This window comes from Rana temporaria, chromosome 3, assembly GCF_905171775.1.
Source record: "Rana temporaria chromosome 3, aRanTem1.1, whole genome shotgun sequence".
In the NCBI taxonomy this organism is placed as follows: domain Eukaryota; kingdom Metazoa; phylum Chordata; class Amphibia; order Anura; family Ranidae; genus Rana; species Rana temporaria.
In genome coordinates this window covers 229,612,910-229,626,698 of record NC_053491.1, presented here as the reverse complement: position 1 = coordinate 229,626,698, position 13,789 = coordinate 229,612,910, and the positions used below count along the sequence as shown (strand labels likewise).

The window sequence follows — 13,789 nt, the reverse complement described above, 5'->3', positions numbered from 1 at the left end:
GATCAAATGTGGCATTCAACAAAGCCTGCTAAATTCAGGTATTTAAAAATGCTTATGCAAATTCTGCTTGTTGTTTTTCCCATGGTTCCCCATGCATGCATCAGTGAATGTGTTTGCCTTGTGGCACTGGGGCTCAGACATCTCCTCATCACAGCTTACCTGCTGTTGGCAAATATGCACCAAACCCTTATATAGAGTACTGTATGGGGTTAATTTACTAAAGGCAATAAGCTGTCCACTTTGCAAGGGAAGTTGCACTTTGCAAGGGATATTTTCCCAGAGCTTTGTGGATGTGGTGAAATTTCACTTTGCAAGATACAGGCATAGCCCACTTTTAAGTATACAATGGGGTTTATTTACTAAAGCTGGAAAGTGCAAAATCAGGCTCACTTCTGGATATAAATCAATGAGCTTCTAACCCCAATTTGTTCAATTAAGGCTGATAATAAAACCTGGAAGAAAAAGAAAAGAAGGGAGGGCGCACCTAGTGCATTACCACTTAAATTTGATTAAAAACAGAATAAAAACAATGGTCTTACTCACAAAGAAAGCTTAAGTAAACGCTTATCAGACAGTGTTATATATATGATACACAAGAGAGAGGTATCACCACTTAAGCCTTGTACACACGACAGAGGAACTCGACGGGTGAAACACATCGTTTTCCTCGTCGAGTTTCTTGTCAGGCTGTCGAGGAACTCGACAAGCCAATTTTCTCCATTCCCGTCAAGGAAATAGAGAACATGCTCTCTTTTTGGCTCGTCGAGTTTCCTCGACGAAAATGTACACACGACCGGTTTCCTCGGCAAAAAAATATCTCCCACCAAGTTTCTTGCTGATTTTTGCCGAGAAACTCGGTCGTGTGTATGAGGCCTTAGGCTTTGAGGAAGGGGGTACGCCCCGGAAACGCGTCAGCCATCCGTTTGTCTGTGGTTCCACTGGCAGGTGCCGTGAGGTCCAGTTCCTAGCTGTCTGATAAGCTTTCTTTGTTAGTAAGACCAATGTTTTTATTATGTTTTTAATAAAATTTAAGTGGTAATGCACTAGGTCGGTGCGCCCTCCCTTCTTTTCTTTTTCTCTAGCTATATGAACACCCTTTGTTCTGAGGAGGGCTGCAAGATTCTAGACTTTGCCGTGAGACTACACTACACCACCCGGTTTGGCGAAACACCAGAGCGCAGGAGTATTTTGTTTCATTAATAAAACCTGGAAGCTCATTGGTTTCTGTGCAAAAGTGAGCCTGATTTTGCGCTTTCCAGTGTTAGTAAATGAACCAGATTGTGTACTTAAAAGTGGGGTATGCCTGTATACCCAATCACATGCAAGGAAGATTAAAAAAAAACAGCATTTTTGCTTGAACAGGATTGGATGATAGAAGTCAGAAGAACTTTACCACATTCACTAAGCTCTGGGGAAAAAAAACTTGCGTAAAGTGCAACTTTCCTTGCAAAGTGAGCAGCCTATTTGTCTTTAGTAAACAAGAGAACAAAACAGGAAGCGCCACCTAAGTGCAATATGTTTAAAGAAATGTATTGGTTTAAAAGGTAATGCACTTACAGACAGAGGTAAAAACAGGCTCATCTATGTCATATGGTCCACGGTGTGTTCAGGTCTTGGGTGCATCTCGTTCCACGAGTATTTGTCTTTAGTAATTCAACACCAATAAATTTATATAAGGATCATCGTGTAGTGATGTCACAACATCATATTAAGGCATAGTTTGGCAGAATAATATACTGCCAGCTACTCCTGTATGCATGCAGCCCACAAAGCACCACAGCACCCCTCTCCCTCCCCCCATGGCAATCGGCCAGACCCCAGAAGCATTTTTAACACATCTAACGGAGCTTACAGTAAGTCAAGCTTAGGGTGCACATAAAACAATTGTTGATTAAATGACTGGAAGATCTTGCCACAGAGATTTGCCATTTACAGCCAGCTTAATTGGCTACAACAAACTGAGATACACAGCAGATATGTCAGACATTTGTAATGTATATGAGCATATCACGCTAACATCTAAATGACCAATAAAATGGACAATTAGGTATTTTACAAAATGATATATTCATCCTAATTCTTCATGGCAGTCTGCACAGAATGAATGCATTTGATGCATCCCTGCATCTTCTCCTTCATTTGAGTTTTATGTGACCTGTGAAAAGCCCCACGGGAATACTGTATACCTCCACCCCCTCTGTTTAAATAAGAGTATGTGGGCCAAGTGGACTGCACAGGATTAAATATGATTTACAATGGCCTCAATATCACCCTCAATCACATTAAGCATTACATTTCCCAGGCCTAAAACTTCACAGGGCAGTTTTTCTTGTATTCAAAGTGGTACTGCTATTAAAAATGTAATAAATACACCGACCAGTACTCAACATTATTGATGTTAAATGCATTGTAGATACAGTGACCTTTTATGAAAAAGGTTGTGATAAGCATACAATTTCTAAAGCAATTTGTAATACAATGACAAAGCAAAAGATAAACGAGTTATTAGAGTCGCTGGCCTATACAGCTAGTTTTTTTCCAATTTTTATTTCCTCTTACTGCAGCCCATAAGACTGACTTAATGTATTTTTTTTTAGCAGTTAATGACATTAGTGCACGTTAATTTGCTTTTAAGCGCTTTGATAATTGATGTTATAATAGTGTGATAATTTGCACTTAAATATTTTTAATTGGATAGTTTCATAAATCGCTGTCAGAACACTTGCTGATAATGTCCTGAAAAAAAAGACCTCAGGTGGCTTGGGAAGCATCATCAATATTAGTTGCCCGCAGCTAAGAATTTTCTATAGTTTGTACACGAAAGAGAAGTTGTGTTTGCTAATTTTTATAGCTAGCCACTTCCCCCATAGAGCTCTGCTAAATTGGCAAACCTTCAATTACATTACTGGATGACCTAGAATCACCTATAGAAAATAGAGTGAGGGCAGAAAAAGACTAGGTGGTGAATAAAGTCTGTTCCTTTTTTAATACATTTTTATTTTTTTCTGAGTATAGATCTAAGTTTTTATGTTAAAATTCATTACAATTTACTGATTCTCTACCTCTGCTGGATATCTGTTACAAACCTACTGTATTTATTGGCGTATAACACTCACTTTTTTACCCTGAAAATAGAGGGTAAACTGTGCCTGCGTGTTATACGCAGGGGGCTGTGGAAAGTTTTTTTCCTGAATCTTCCCTCTTAAAGTAAGGGTGCGTGTTATACGCCTGTGCGTGTTATACGCCAATAAATACGGTATATTTGCTGTATGACTGTTCTCAGATTTTGGAACAAATAGCAGCAGTCCTGCTTTGGAAGTTAAAAAAAAACCTCAAAAGTCTCAAACAATGCCATTGCCCACCTGTTTCTACTATCATGGGCTGTTGCGTTCCATCTATCAAGCTATTTCTTCCTAATGTTTGTGATTATTTGCTAGAGAGTAGGAAGAAAAAACAAAAGTATAACATTTGGAAATCTAGCAATGGCTTTCAGGTGGAAAAAGGGTTGTGATAGTAAAGTATAATATATTAATAGTAATAGCTTAGCATTGTACATTGATAATTGGAAAGAATTACAGCGCTCGCAAATAAGTATAATAAAATAAATTGCAGACAATAAATTCAATAATTCATAAACAATTCATGAAAGTCCAAAAATTGTAATATGTGATGAGCTCCAATATTAAAGTGCAGTCGTGCTCCAAAACTCAAGGTGCGCCACACTCCCTCCTGTGTCCCCACTCACCAGATGGAATGGACCCCTAGATTTTCAGTCTGGAGGTTGTTCAGGCTTTGAGAAGTTGGCCAGGAATGGCTAGATCACATCAATGTATCAAAAATATCTCCGAAGTTTGTAAACATCAAAAGTGGATCATGAAACCAGAAATATTGTGCAAGTAGACAAGTACAAACTGATGGGTAATGATAAGCATGAATCCAATAAAAGTTTACAACAGCAGGCAAACACGGTCAGCGTTCATTCCAGCGAAAGACTGGAAATGATGTCTTGTGGATTCGGAACCGGAATTGCGTCAATGCATTTCGCCCTCCCACAGGTTGTCTTCAAAGGACATCGGAGGTCCTTTGATGACGACCTGTGGGAGGGCGAAATGCATTGAAGCAATTTCCGGTTCTGAATCCACGAGACGTCACTTCCAGTCTTTCATTGGAATGAACGCAGACGTCGTTTGCCTGCTGTTGTAAACTTTTATTGGATTCATGCTTATCTTTACCCATCAGTTTGTAAGTACTTGTCTACTTGCACAATAAATTTCTTGGTCAACAGTACTTCACCTTTTCTAGCTAGGGGTCCATTCCATCCGGTGAGTGGGGACACAGGAGGGAGTGTGACACACCTTGAATTTTGGAGCACGACTGCACTTTGATATTGGAGGACATCACGTATTAAAATGTTTGGACTTTCATGAATTGTTTATGAATTATTGCATTTATTGTCTGCAATTTATTGTATTATACTTATTTGCAAGCGCTGTAATTCTTTCCAATTATCACATTTTCAAGTGTTAGCACTTTGTGTACAGCAGCTGCAATTTCACTTGTTACACCTGTCTTTTATTATTCTATTTGTACTTTCAGCGCAAGTTATAGATTTAGATATATATTTTGTTCTCTAGTATTGTATATCGCTCACAACTAACTCTCATTTGGAGGGGTTGTCCATCTTTTGGAACCAAATCTCTTATGTCGTTTCCCTTCTAAAATATCCCTTTCTCAGTATAAATATATGTACATTAGACTGGAATGTTTTGTATAACTAGTGACTAACCCTGGGGGGTCTGTTTCTAAAATGTTTTCACCCAAGATTCATACAACTTTCAACCAGGATTCATACAAATTCCTCATCAAATCTGATTACTAAATCGTGTGCATCTCGCTTGAAGGGTTTATGAATTTTGGGTGAAATATGTTGTAACAGGATGACCCGTGACCCCCAGAGACTTTGTGAGGATGGGGGATACTCCTGTGCCAGCGGCCCTAAGAACTCTTGGGTCTAAGTTCACCCTGTGCCCCTTTTGGGCATAGGGTGGCTAATCATAATTCATGTATTACATGAGATGGGACATTAATAATAAATCATGTTTGCAGGATGTCTAGAGATATCACAAGTTGTTGGCTATTCAATGTGGTGACTCATTCTATGATTAGCCCTGACCAGTGACATGCTAATTGAGTCAGGGCCTGGAAGACATTTCATTGTCCTTGTGTAAAGGTGTTAATCCAGGTCTGCTCCCAGACCTCTAATTATGTATGCTAAATACTGTTTATGTGTGGAATGTACTTGTCGGAGACAGAACGTCTGCCTAGGGAACTCAGTGTGTGATGGTGTTTTGTTTGTTATGCTGTTAATGAAGGAATGTGCAGTGATGAGATGATGATAATTATAGGCTCGCACCGACACGTCTAGAATGTGTAATAATTAGCCTTAGTGTGTGATTAGGGGGGTGGAGATCTCATTGTCCCTTTGAATACTGTCACATGGTTGTACTGTATATAAGACTGAGAAGAAACCATTAAAATAGTCATTACATTTGAAACCAGAAGCACATAGCTGTGTGTCTCGTGTCTGGGGGGAATTCTTATGGATCGGGTCCTGTTGGTTGGAGTGTCGATAAGCTGTCTTGGATGGGATGGAAGGTCGTAAACGGTGGTGACCGTTACATATGTATATAGAGTCTTAGTGAACAGTGCATTTTGGCATCAATATATTTACTAATAGTGAACATAATTTGTACAGGGTGTATTGGTTTATTGACCAACAGTCTCCTATACCTAAACCTCTTCTCCTATCCCCTATGTCTCACTTTCTGTCTTCCCTATAAGAATAGCAATGTTCCTCTGACATTATTACCTTCTCTACTGTCCCCTCCCTTACTTTATCTTTATCCCTTTCAATTTTGAATAATATATCCACACAATCAACAGGAATTTACCTTTTTCCCCCGTATTTGATTGTTATTTTTAGTGATCCTTTTATTGCTTTTTTGTATGTATTAAAATGCATTTGAGTTGGGAATTTTATTACAAAGTGCTAATCCCTCACAACTTTGACACCCCTTAGCAGTTTTTCTTGCAATACTTCAATTACATCTAGCACAGAACTGCTAGTAGTAAACACTTTAGTATGTGAAAAATGTCTGTGTTGGTGATTTTCAGACTTGCCAGTCAGCTGTTGAGCTTTTCATGGTATTGTCAGAGAATGGACGTATGAAAAGTATTGATCCATTCAACGTTCTGTGAGGAAAACCTGCCTGGGAGCAGGTTTGAAATCCAGAGATTGTAATCACTGCTTCAAAACCTGCTAACAACTATGTATACCACAGAAGAGGATTAAAGGGCATGTCAACAATATGAACATGAGCAAAGGTAGAATAATCAGCCCAAAAGCTCTGCTGGCTCTTTCTTTCTTCACATGGGTAAGACGTTTCCACATTAATATTGCAAAGTGCACAATATAATGCAGTGTTTTTTTTATGCACACACAACCTGTAACACTGGTTATTCTCTACTGTTTATACCACTATAATTTATCATTGTGCGCATTGCTACTATTTCATCAGTAACATTTCATGCTAATGCATATACATTATTAATATGCTATACAGTGATTTGCAATTTAATTTACACACAGCGTAAACACCGTTTTGGAAGACATTGAAGTTGGGTAACATCTAACTCATGTGAATACATAAAAACGGCCTTGTAACACATACATGGAAAGACACAAATTGTTATAGTTGCAACATTTCTATTGCTCCAGTACATGTATTATTAAAGTAGTGACCATTCTATCGGAAAAGGAAAACACCACAAACACTATATCTGGAAAATACGTGAATATCAGATTTTTATTCACACTGGAGCACACTGGCTTGGCCTATATGTCTGACCTAATGTCTGACAGATGCTATAGTACTCAAAGCTGGGACAGCCCAAGCAAAGTCAGATGCGTCAGGAGGGACAGAAGCTAACACCATTTTGATTTTCTAAAGGTAAAAAGACTATAAGTGCAAAGTGCAGTTGCACTATGCAAGTGCAGTTGCTCCAGAGCTTAGTAAATGAGGTAAAGCTTCACTTTGCAATAAAATACCCAATGATGTGCAAGGAAAATAAAAAAAAAGATTTTTTTTTGCTGGCACATGATTGGATGATGGAAGTCAGCAGAGCTTTTGTTCATTTACTAATCTCTGGAGCAACTGTACAGAGTGCAAATGTACTTTGCAAAGTGCACAGTCTATTCTCCTTTAGTAAATCTACCCCTATGTTAATTTTTTTCTATCTCCTAGATTAAATTATTATTGCATTATTCTCTAAACTGGCTATGTATTCCAGAAACCTTAGTACTTTTCCTTCAAAGGTAGCTGTAACATAACCATAACTATAACATAAGCATGCCAGTCACAATGTGAAGTCCCTGGAACAAGCTGTTGATTGACTGTGTGCTAGCAGACTTTTTAGAAATTATTATAGAGAATATGCAGCCACATCAGTAATAATACTGGGAAATGTCTAGCCACTCCATGGTGAAATTTCAATGTGCCAAATTCTATGAGGATATATGACAATCTAGAGGGATCAGCAGTGATGTTTGAAAATTTGGGTCAACTTTTGGCCCTTTTCGCATTATGAAGTTGCTAGCTGACAACTTATCACGTTTGCCTTTATCTTTTTAAGGACTTTATTACTGAATATTAAATGCTTTATATGTTGCAATATATGCATTTTTATTAATAAGTTGTGAATACTATCAATATGAAGCATCATGTTGTGTGTGATAGTTTGGCTAAATATGAATGATGATGCCGGAATGTGATCTTACTACACTAGCAAACCCCTCATATTTGAATGTATCAAAATCAGAAAGACACCTTCCTGCATACTCAACAATGACTATGTACATCCGCACAGCCCTAGATCATGTGTTATTAAAAATCAGAAAGACACCTTCCTGCATACTCAACAATGACTATGTACATCCGCACAGCCCTAGATCATGTGTTATTAGCCTTGATAATAATCCTCACAAAGGCTATGTAAACCTAGATGCATAATAAAGAAGCATCTTTAAGGTCCTGAAAATCAAAAGAAATTAATGCGAAACACCTTGTCAACACGAGCAGAAGTTACAGATTGTGTTTATTTTAATGTGACACAGCACAATGTGAAGCCTGTATTTTGCCTAGAGCTCTTGTGTATCAGGCCATTAAGCTAAATACAACTTTTGCACACGCAGTGTGACAGAGCATTTGGTGCCAGAAGGCATCAGGAATACATACCATTTTGTACTATTCCCTTTTGTAAAAATCACCCACTGCAACCAGTAAAACTGGAAAGTTACATCAGAAATACACACCAAAGTAAACATTTATGACATGGAGGAAACAAAGACACTTATGCCAAAATTATAAGGTGAACTTCTGTCATAAAAAGTGGTTTGGAGAAGTAGGACTTAGATAATTTACACAGGTAAAATAGTGAATATGGGGAAAACTGCTATGACAAATAATTCTAATCAAAACAATATAATCTTACATGAACCTGCTAGGATGAATTTAAATGAGGGACTTCTTACATGCAATGCGAATAAATGCCTTCTGACTTTTTGAGGTACCAGAAGAGCTCCAGGCCACACAATGACACCAGTATTCCTCCAGTCCAAAGATCTTCTCCACTTGCTGCCTTGAAATCTCAATCCTCACCTCCATGACCGGCAAACCTATAAAGATACAATGAATGTCAGTGGACACTAACAGTATTGTGTATAACTACAGAAAGGTTTATAGTTAATGTCTATATACAGTATACTGTATTACATAAGGTGGTACTCAGATAAGTTCCTGAATCCACCAAACAATTTTGGGATCAGTTATGAGTTTATTTCTAAGTAGCTGCTATGGGCTATTCTTCCTTAAGCCCCATACACACGATCAGACTTTTTGACAACAAACTTTAAAATGAGCAGCTTTTCAAAAAATCTGACCGTGTGTGCGCTCCATCGGACAAACTTTTTTGGGTTTCATCGGACAAATGTTCGCTCTGCAAACGGACAAACTTTTTGGCAGCAAAAGTCCTACGGTGCAAAGTCCTATTGTGTGTACAGTAATCCATCAAACTTAAGTCCAAAGTACAAACACGTATGCCCAGAACCAATGTTAAAATTAACCAAAAATAGCAGAAGTTGACCAAAGGGTGGTCGGTAAAGAGCAGAAAAATCACGTGATTTTGGGAAAGTTCGCAGAAAAAGTCCTGCCGGGTGTATGCTATGGGTGTTCCCGCCCAACGCCCTTCAAACAAAAATCAACGTAAAAGTTTGTTTGAAGTCCTACCGTGTGTATGGGGCTTAACACATCATTAATCCTTTACACCTCTTTGCTAATGAAAATGTATCTAAAGTCACTTGTGCCTCAAAATAGAACATGAAAACAATCCCCCCAGCAGGACACAGATAATAAGATAAAACAACGGTTTTAGTCAGTAATGTATATACTCTATCCAAATATATATATATATATATATATATATATATATATATATATATATATATATATATATATATATATATATATATATAATCCAAATAAAAAACATGTTTTGAGTTTAGATATACTTATGATCATGACCTGTAGAAGGAAGTCAACATCACAGATGCTAAGAAGGGTCACGAAGATATAAATAATAAACATGAAGATGCACTATAAGAATATTGTGAAATGTAATATGCCAGCTTAATGCAAAAACCCAATGATCATAACATGTAGATGCTATTGCAAAAACTCAACTGCCTATATACGTATGTGAGGTCCTAAGTTAAGGCTTAAAATATACAGTGGAGTGGATATAAAAAGTCTACACTGTTAAAATGTCAGGTTTCTGTGATGTAAAAAATTAGATAAAGACAAATAATTTCAGAACTTTTTCCACCTTTAATGTGACCTATAAACTGTACAACTTAATTAAAAAACAAACTCAAATCTTTTAGGGGGAAGTAAAAATAAAAAAACAAAAATAATTTTGTTGCATAAGTGTGTACACCCCAATGTTAAATAGGATCCAGTACACACCTGGAATTATTTAAAGTGCCTCTGATTAACCCCAAATAAAGTTCAGATGTTCTAGTAGGTCTTTCCTGACATTTTTACAGCAAAAGCCACGGTCCGTAGAGAGCTTCCAAAGCATCCGAAGGATCTCATTATTAAAAGGTATTAGTAAGGAGAAGGGTACACATTAACCACTGAAGACCCGGACCAAAATGCAGGTAAAGGACCCGGACAGTTTTTGCGATTCGGCACTGCGTTGCTTTAACTGACAATTGCGCAGTCGTGCGACGTGGCTCCCAAACAAAATTGGCATCCTTTTTTTCCCACAAATAGAGCTTTCTTTTGGTGGTATTTGATCACCTCCGCGGTTTTAATTTTTTGCGCTGTAAACAAAAATAGAGTGATCATTTTGAGAAAAATTCAATATTTTTCCTTTTTGCTATAATAAATATCCCCCAAAAATATATAAAAAAACTTTTTTTCCTCAGTTTAGGCCGATACGTATTTTTGGTAAAAAAATCGCAATAAGCGTTTATCGATTGGTTTGCGCAAAATTTATAGTGTTTACAAAATAGGGGATAGTTTTATTGCATTTTTATTAAAAACATTTTTTTTACTACTAATGGCGGCGATCAGCGGTTTTTTCGAGCTATCGGTGGGCTTGTCAGTACCACCAGGCTCACAAACTTCAACTTAAATATTGAAGCAGCCAGGTGGAAAATTGTTGACCATACAGATTCCTCCATCCATGTTGTTAAGCATGAATTTGAAGAATCAAGTTATTGGGCAATCTGCATAGCACAATTTTTGCCATGTCTGGGATTCTATGGAATAGTGTTAATTCCATACTAACTCTGGATTTTCCAGAAATGTTCTGAATTCCTGGAACTATAGGCATTATGTATGCAGATACTGTACTGAACTTTTGAAACAAAGGGCTCTTGCCAGCATGCACACACGTACATATTCAAAGCTATACATGTGTCTGTCTTTGCAAAAGTCCTCGAACAGAAGTAAAAAATGCCGTTATGAGATAGATTTGTTTGAAAATGGAAAGGGTCACAATGGAAAACTCTACTTTAAGGTGGCAGATGACTGAACCCTGGGCCTCTACAATCCAATGTCTGAAATAATAAAACGAGAACTGAACTAGTTGCCATGGGGACACACCATGTTATTTCTGACACATATGATTTGATGTCCTTTGTTATCTGATGGTTCTAAAATTTGTATTACACATGCATACATTTTCACATAAGCATACCAATAAGTAGTGATTCTTTTGCATTTGCTTTAGTGTTAGGGTTTAAAATCCAGATTTGCAGAAAACATTTTAAAAGGAATTGGTGGCAGGTAAGGTGTACTCTTCTATAAGAAGTATTAGATTTAAACCAACTTGTTTTATGAAAAGGAAACAAGAAAATAGAGAGAAGAGGATTACAGAAGGAGCAGCATAAATAAAATAAATCTCATGAATTTAAAGTATAGTGTGGAAAAGTATAACCTGCAAAATCATAGTAATTGAATAAATATTCTTTGATCTTGCATTGCATTGTAGACCAGGTTTCTCTGCACAGTTTGCCACCATCTTTGCAGCTCAGACACATCTTGTGAACTTTGCTGAAGGAAAAGTAAGAAGTGTAAAATGCTAAATGTATTTTCTTTACTGTACAACAAAATGGTACAATAACCTATAACTTAAAACAGTGTTCAACGTATTCATTTAATCTAAAAAGCATATTCTGATCAGTGTAGTATATAGTATAGTGCCTGATGCCCAACCTGTAATCTGGGGGGAATCTGCAGTATTTTGACAGTTAGTGTGTGGCCTTTAGGGTTCCCTTGCAAAGTAAATAGTAAATCTACGCCATTATGTTAGACATAATTACACTATTAATAAAAGTAGTAAATAAACCCGCGCTTAGGAAGTATGAGAAAAGGCTGCAGCCCCCCCCTAATAGAAATCCCCCAAACGGAGATGCTAAAGTAAATAAAATCCAAAAATATGGGGGTGTTGGCGCTGCCTAACCCTAAAGAGTGACTTCCAAGGCACTAACAGGGATATGAGTGGTGAGACTCTAATCCCTAAATATATACCGTATGTGAATGATACAATCATATACATTGGCTATGCATGCCAAATTGTTCAACCTGTAACAGTGTGAATAGGCAGTAAGTGATCATAAATGTATGCTGTGCATGTCAGGTGACTCTAAATAATGACAGTGTGCCGAATCATAAATAGCTACATAAATTTGAGATGACACAAATGCATAACCATTTAAAGTGCTAAGTGCTACAATACATGATATAAATGTGCTAAAAAAATAATGAGTACTGTTTAGTAATATACCATAAACTGACAGAAGAAAATATATATAGATAAATAAATAAATAATCCAAAATAAAGTGATAGACCACACCACATAAGTGTGTCCACAAGGAAGAGAAGGCCCAATAAATAAATTGTCCAATAATAGTCCAGTATTGAACCTCCAAAGGTGTAACAACCAAATCTGTGCGTGATCCCGCAGTGAGGAGTGCTTTAACGCGACAAAAGGTCCTGAAGTGACTACAGGTGCTCCCCCACAAGGGTCCCCACTCACCAGCTCCAGTCACCCCTACAGGGGTGTTCAGCGTATAAGGTCAGATCTCATAGGTGTCCAACTTCCTATTCCACCGCTCACCGGTCAGCTATATCCAGACGTTTCCACAGAGAATCCAAAACATCTAAAAAATTGCTCCAGCAAATATCCAGTAACCTCAGAATAAAAGAGAATTGGCTCCCATGGTGTAGCACCAAAATTGCATTTTATTGTAAAACACCAGTAAAAACAAATAAAAATACTGCACACCAGCTCCTGGCTAACCAGTGGCGTAATGAGTTATTTGTTTATCTATATATATTTTCTTCTTGCAGAAGGTTTGTGTGGTTGGTTTCCAACACAGACAGTACTGCACCAGTCCTTAATGGTTAAAACAAAAAGACAACGAAAAACTGAATAGGTATAAATACCGTATAAGTAGAACAGGACTTTGTGGTGTGTCGTGTTAGGGGTAGGTGAGCTAATAATTCAAGATATAACGTTTATATAGAAAAATATCACAATTTATTTTAAATACATAAAAATTAAAGTGCAATGAATAAAATCATTGGTTGCCCTGTAACAGATGAGGTACAATTGACAGTAAGATGAATTGGATGCTAGTCGCCGACATAGTCGCCGTTTCGCAATGAGCGTCTACTGGGCGCCGCAATCATCTATAATGCATTCTCATCAGCAACTGTGGAATATCAAGTCCCGCCAGCAGAGACCTATGAGAACGAGCAAGGGAAGAGGAAAGCTGGACCTTGTCGCTGGGCGTAAGCTTGCCCGAGTCGCAACTAAAACCCCCTGCGGGAGTCAGATCCGCAGGGTTCTGAGTGAAGACGTTCCCCTGGTCGGTTTAAAAAATGAATAGATAGAACAACGAGATCTACTATTGCGATTTAAACCACTCAGATACTCATAGGGGCAGAGTGATAGAGGCAAAATCCTGGGGTGACAGATCATAGATGCAGCCGTGATACACAGGTTGGTATGGTGCTTGTAGTTCCACACCTCTAACTGTGTTGGCTCTGAGCGTCCTCCCCCTGGATGTCAGTGTGCCTCCGTGGCCCCCGGCGTGTGTATTTTCTTCTGTCAGTTTATGGTATATTACTAAACAGTACTCATTATTTTTTAGCACATAGC

The 13,789-nt window shown here is 37.8% G+C and overlaps 1 protein-coding gene across 3 annotated transcripts in view; it reads right to left on the bottom strand.

Annotated features, from left to right (window-relative positions):
• UNC5A (unc-5 netrin receptor A) overlaps positions 1–13,789 on the bottom strand; it is a 571,376-nt gene that overhangs the window by 199,465 nt on the left and 358,122 nt on the right. For all 3 annotated transcript variants that reach the window (XM_040344399.1, XM_040344401.1, XM_040344402.1), the window contains exon 3: positions 8,591–8,734. In XM_040344399.1, coding sequence (XP_040200333.1) covers positions 8,591–8,734 — 144 coding nt within the window. The remainder of the gene's footprint in view (positions 1–8,590; positions 8,735–13,789) is intronic.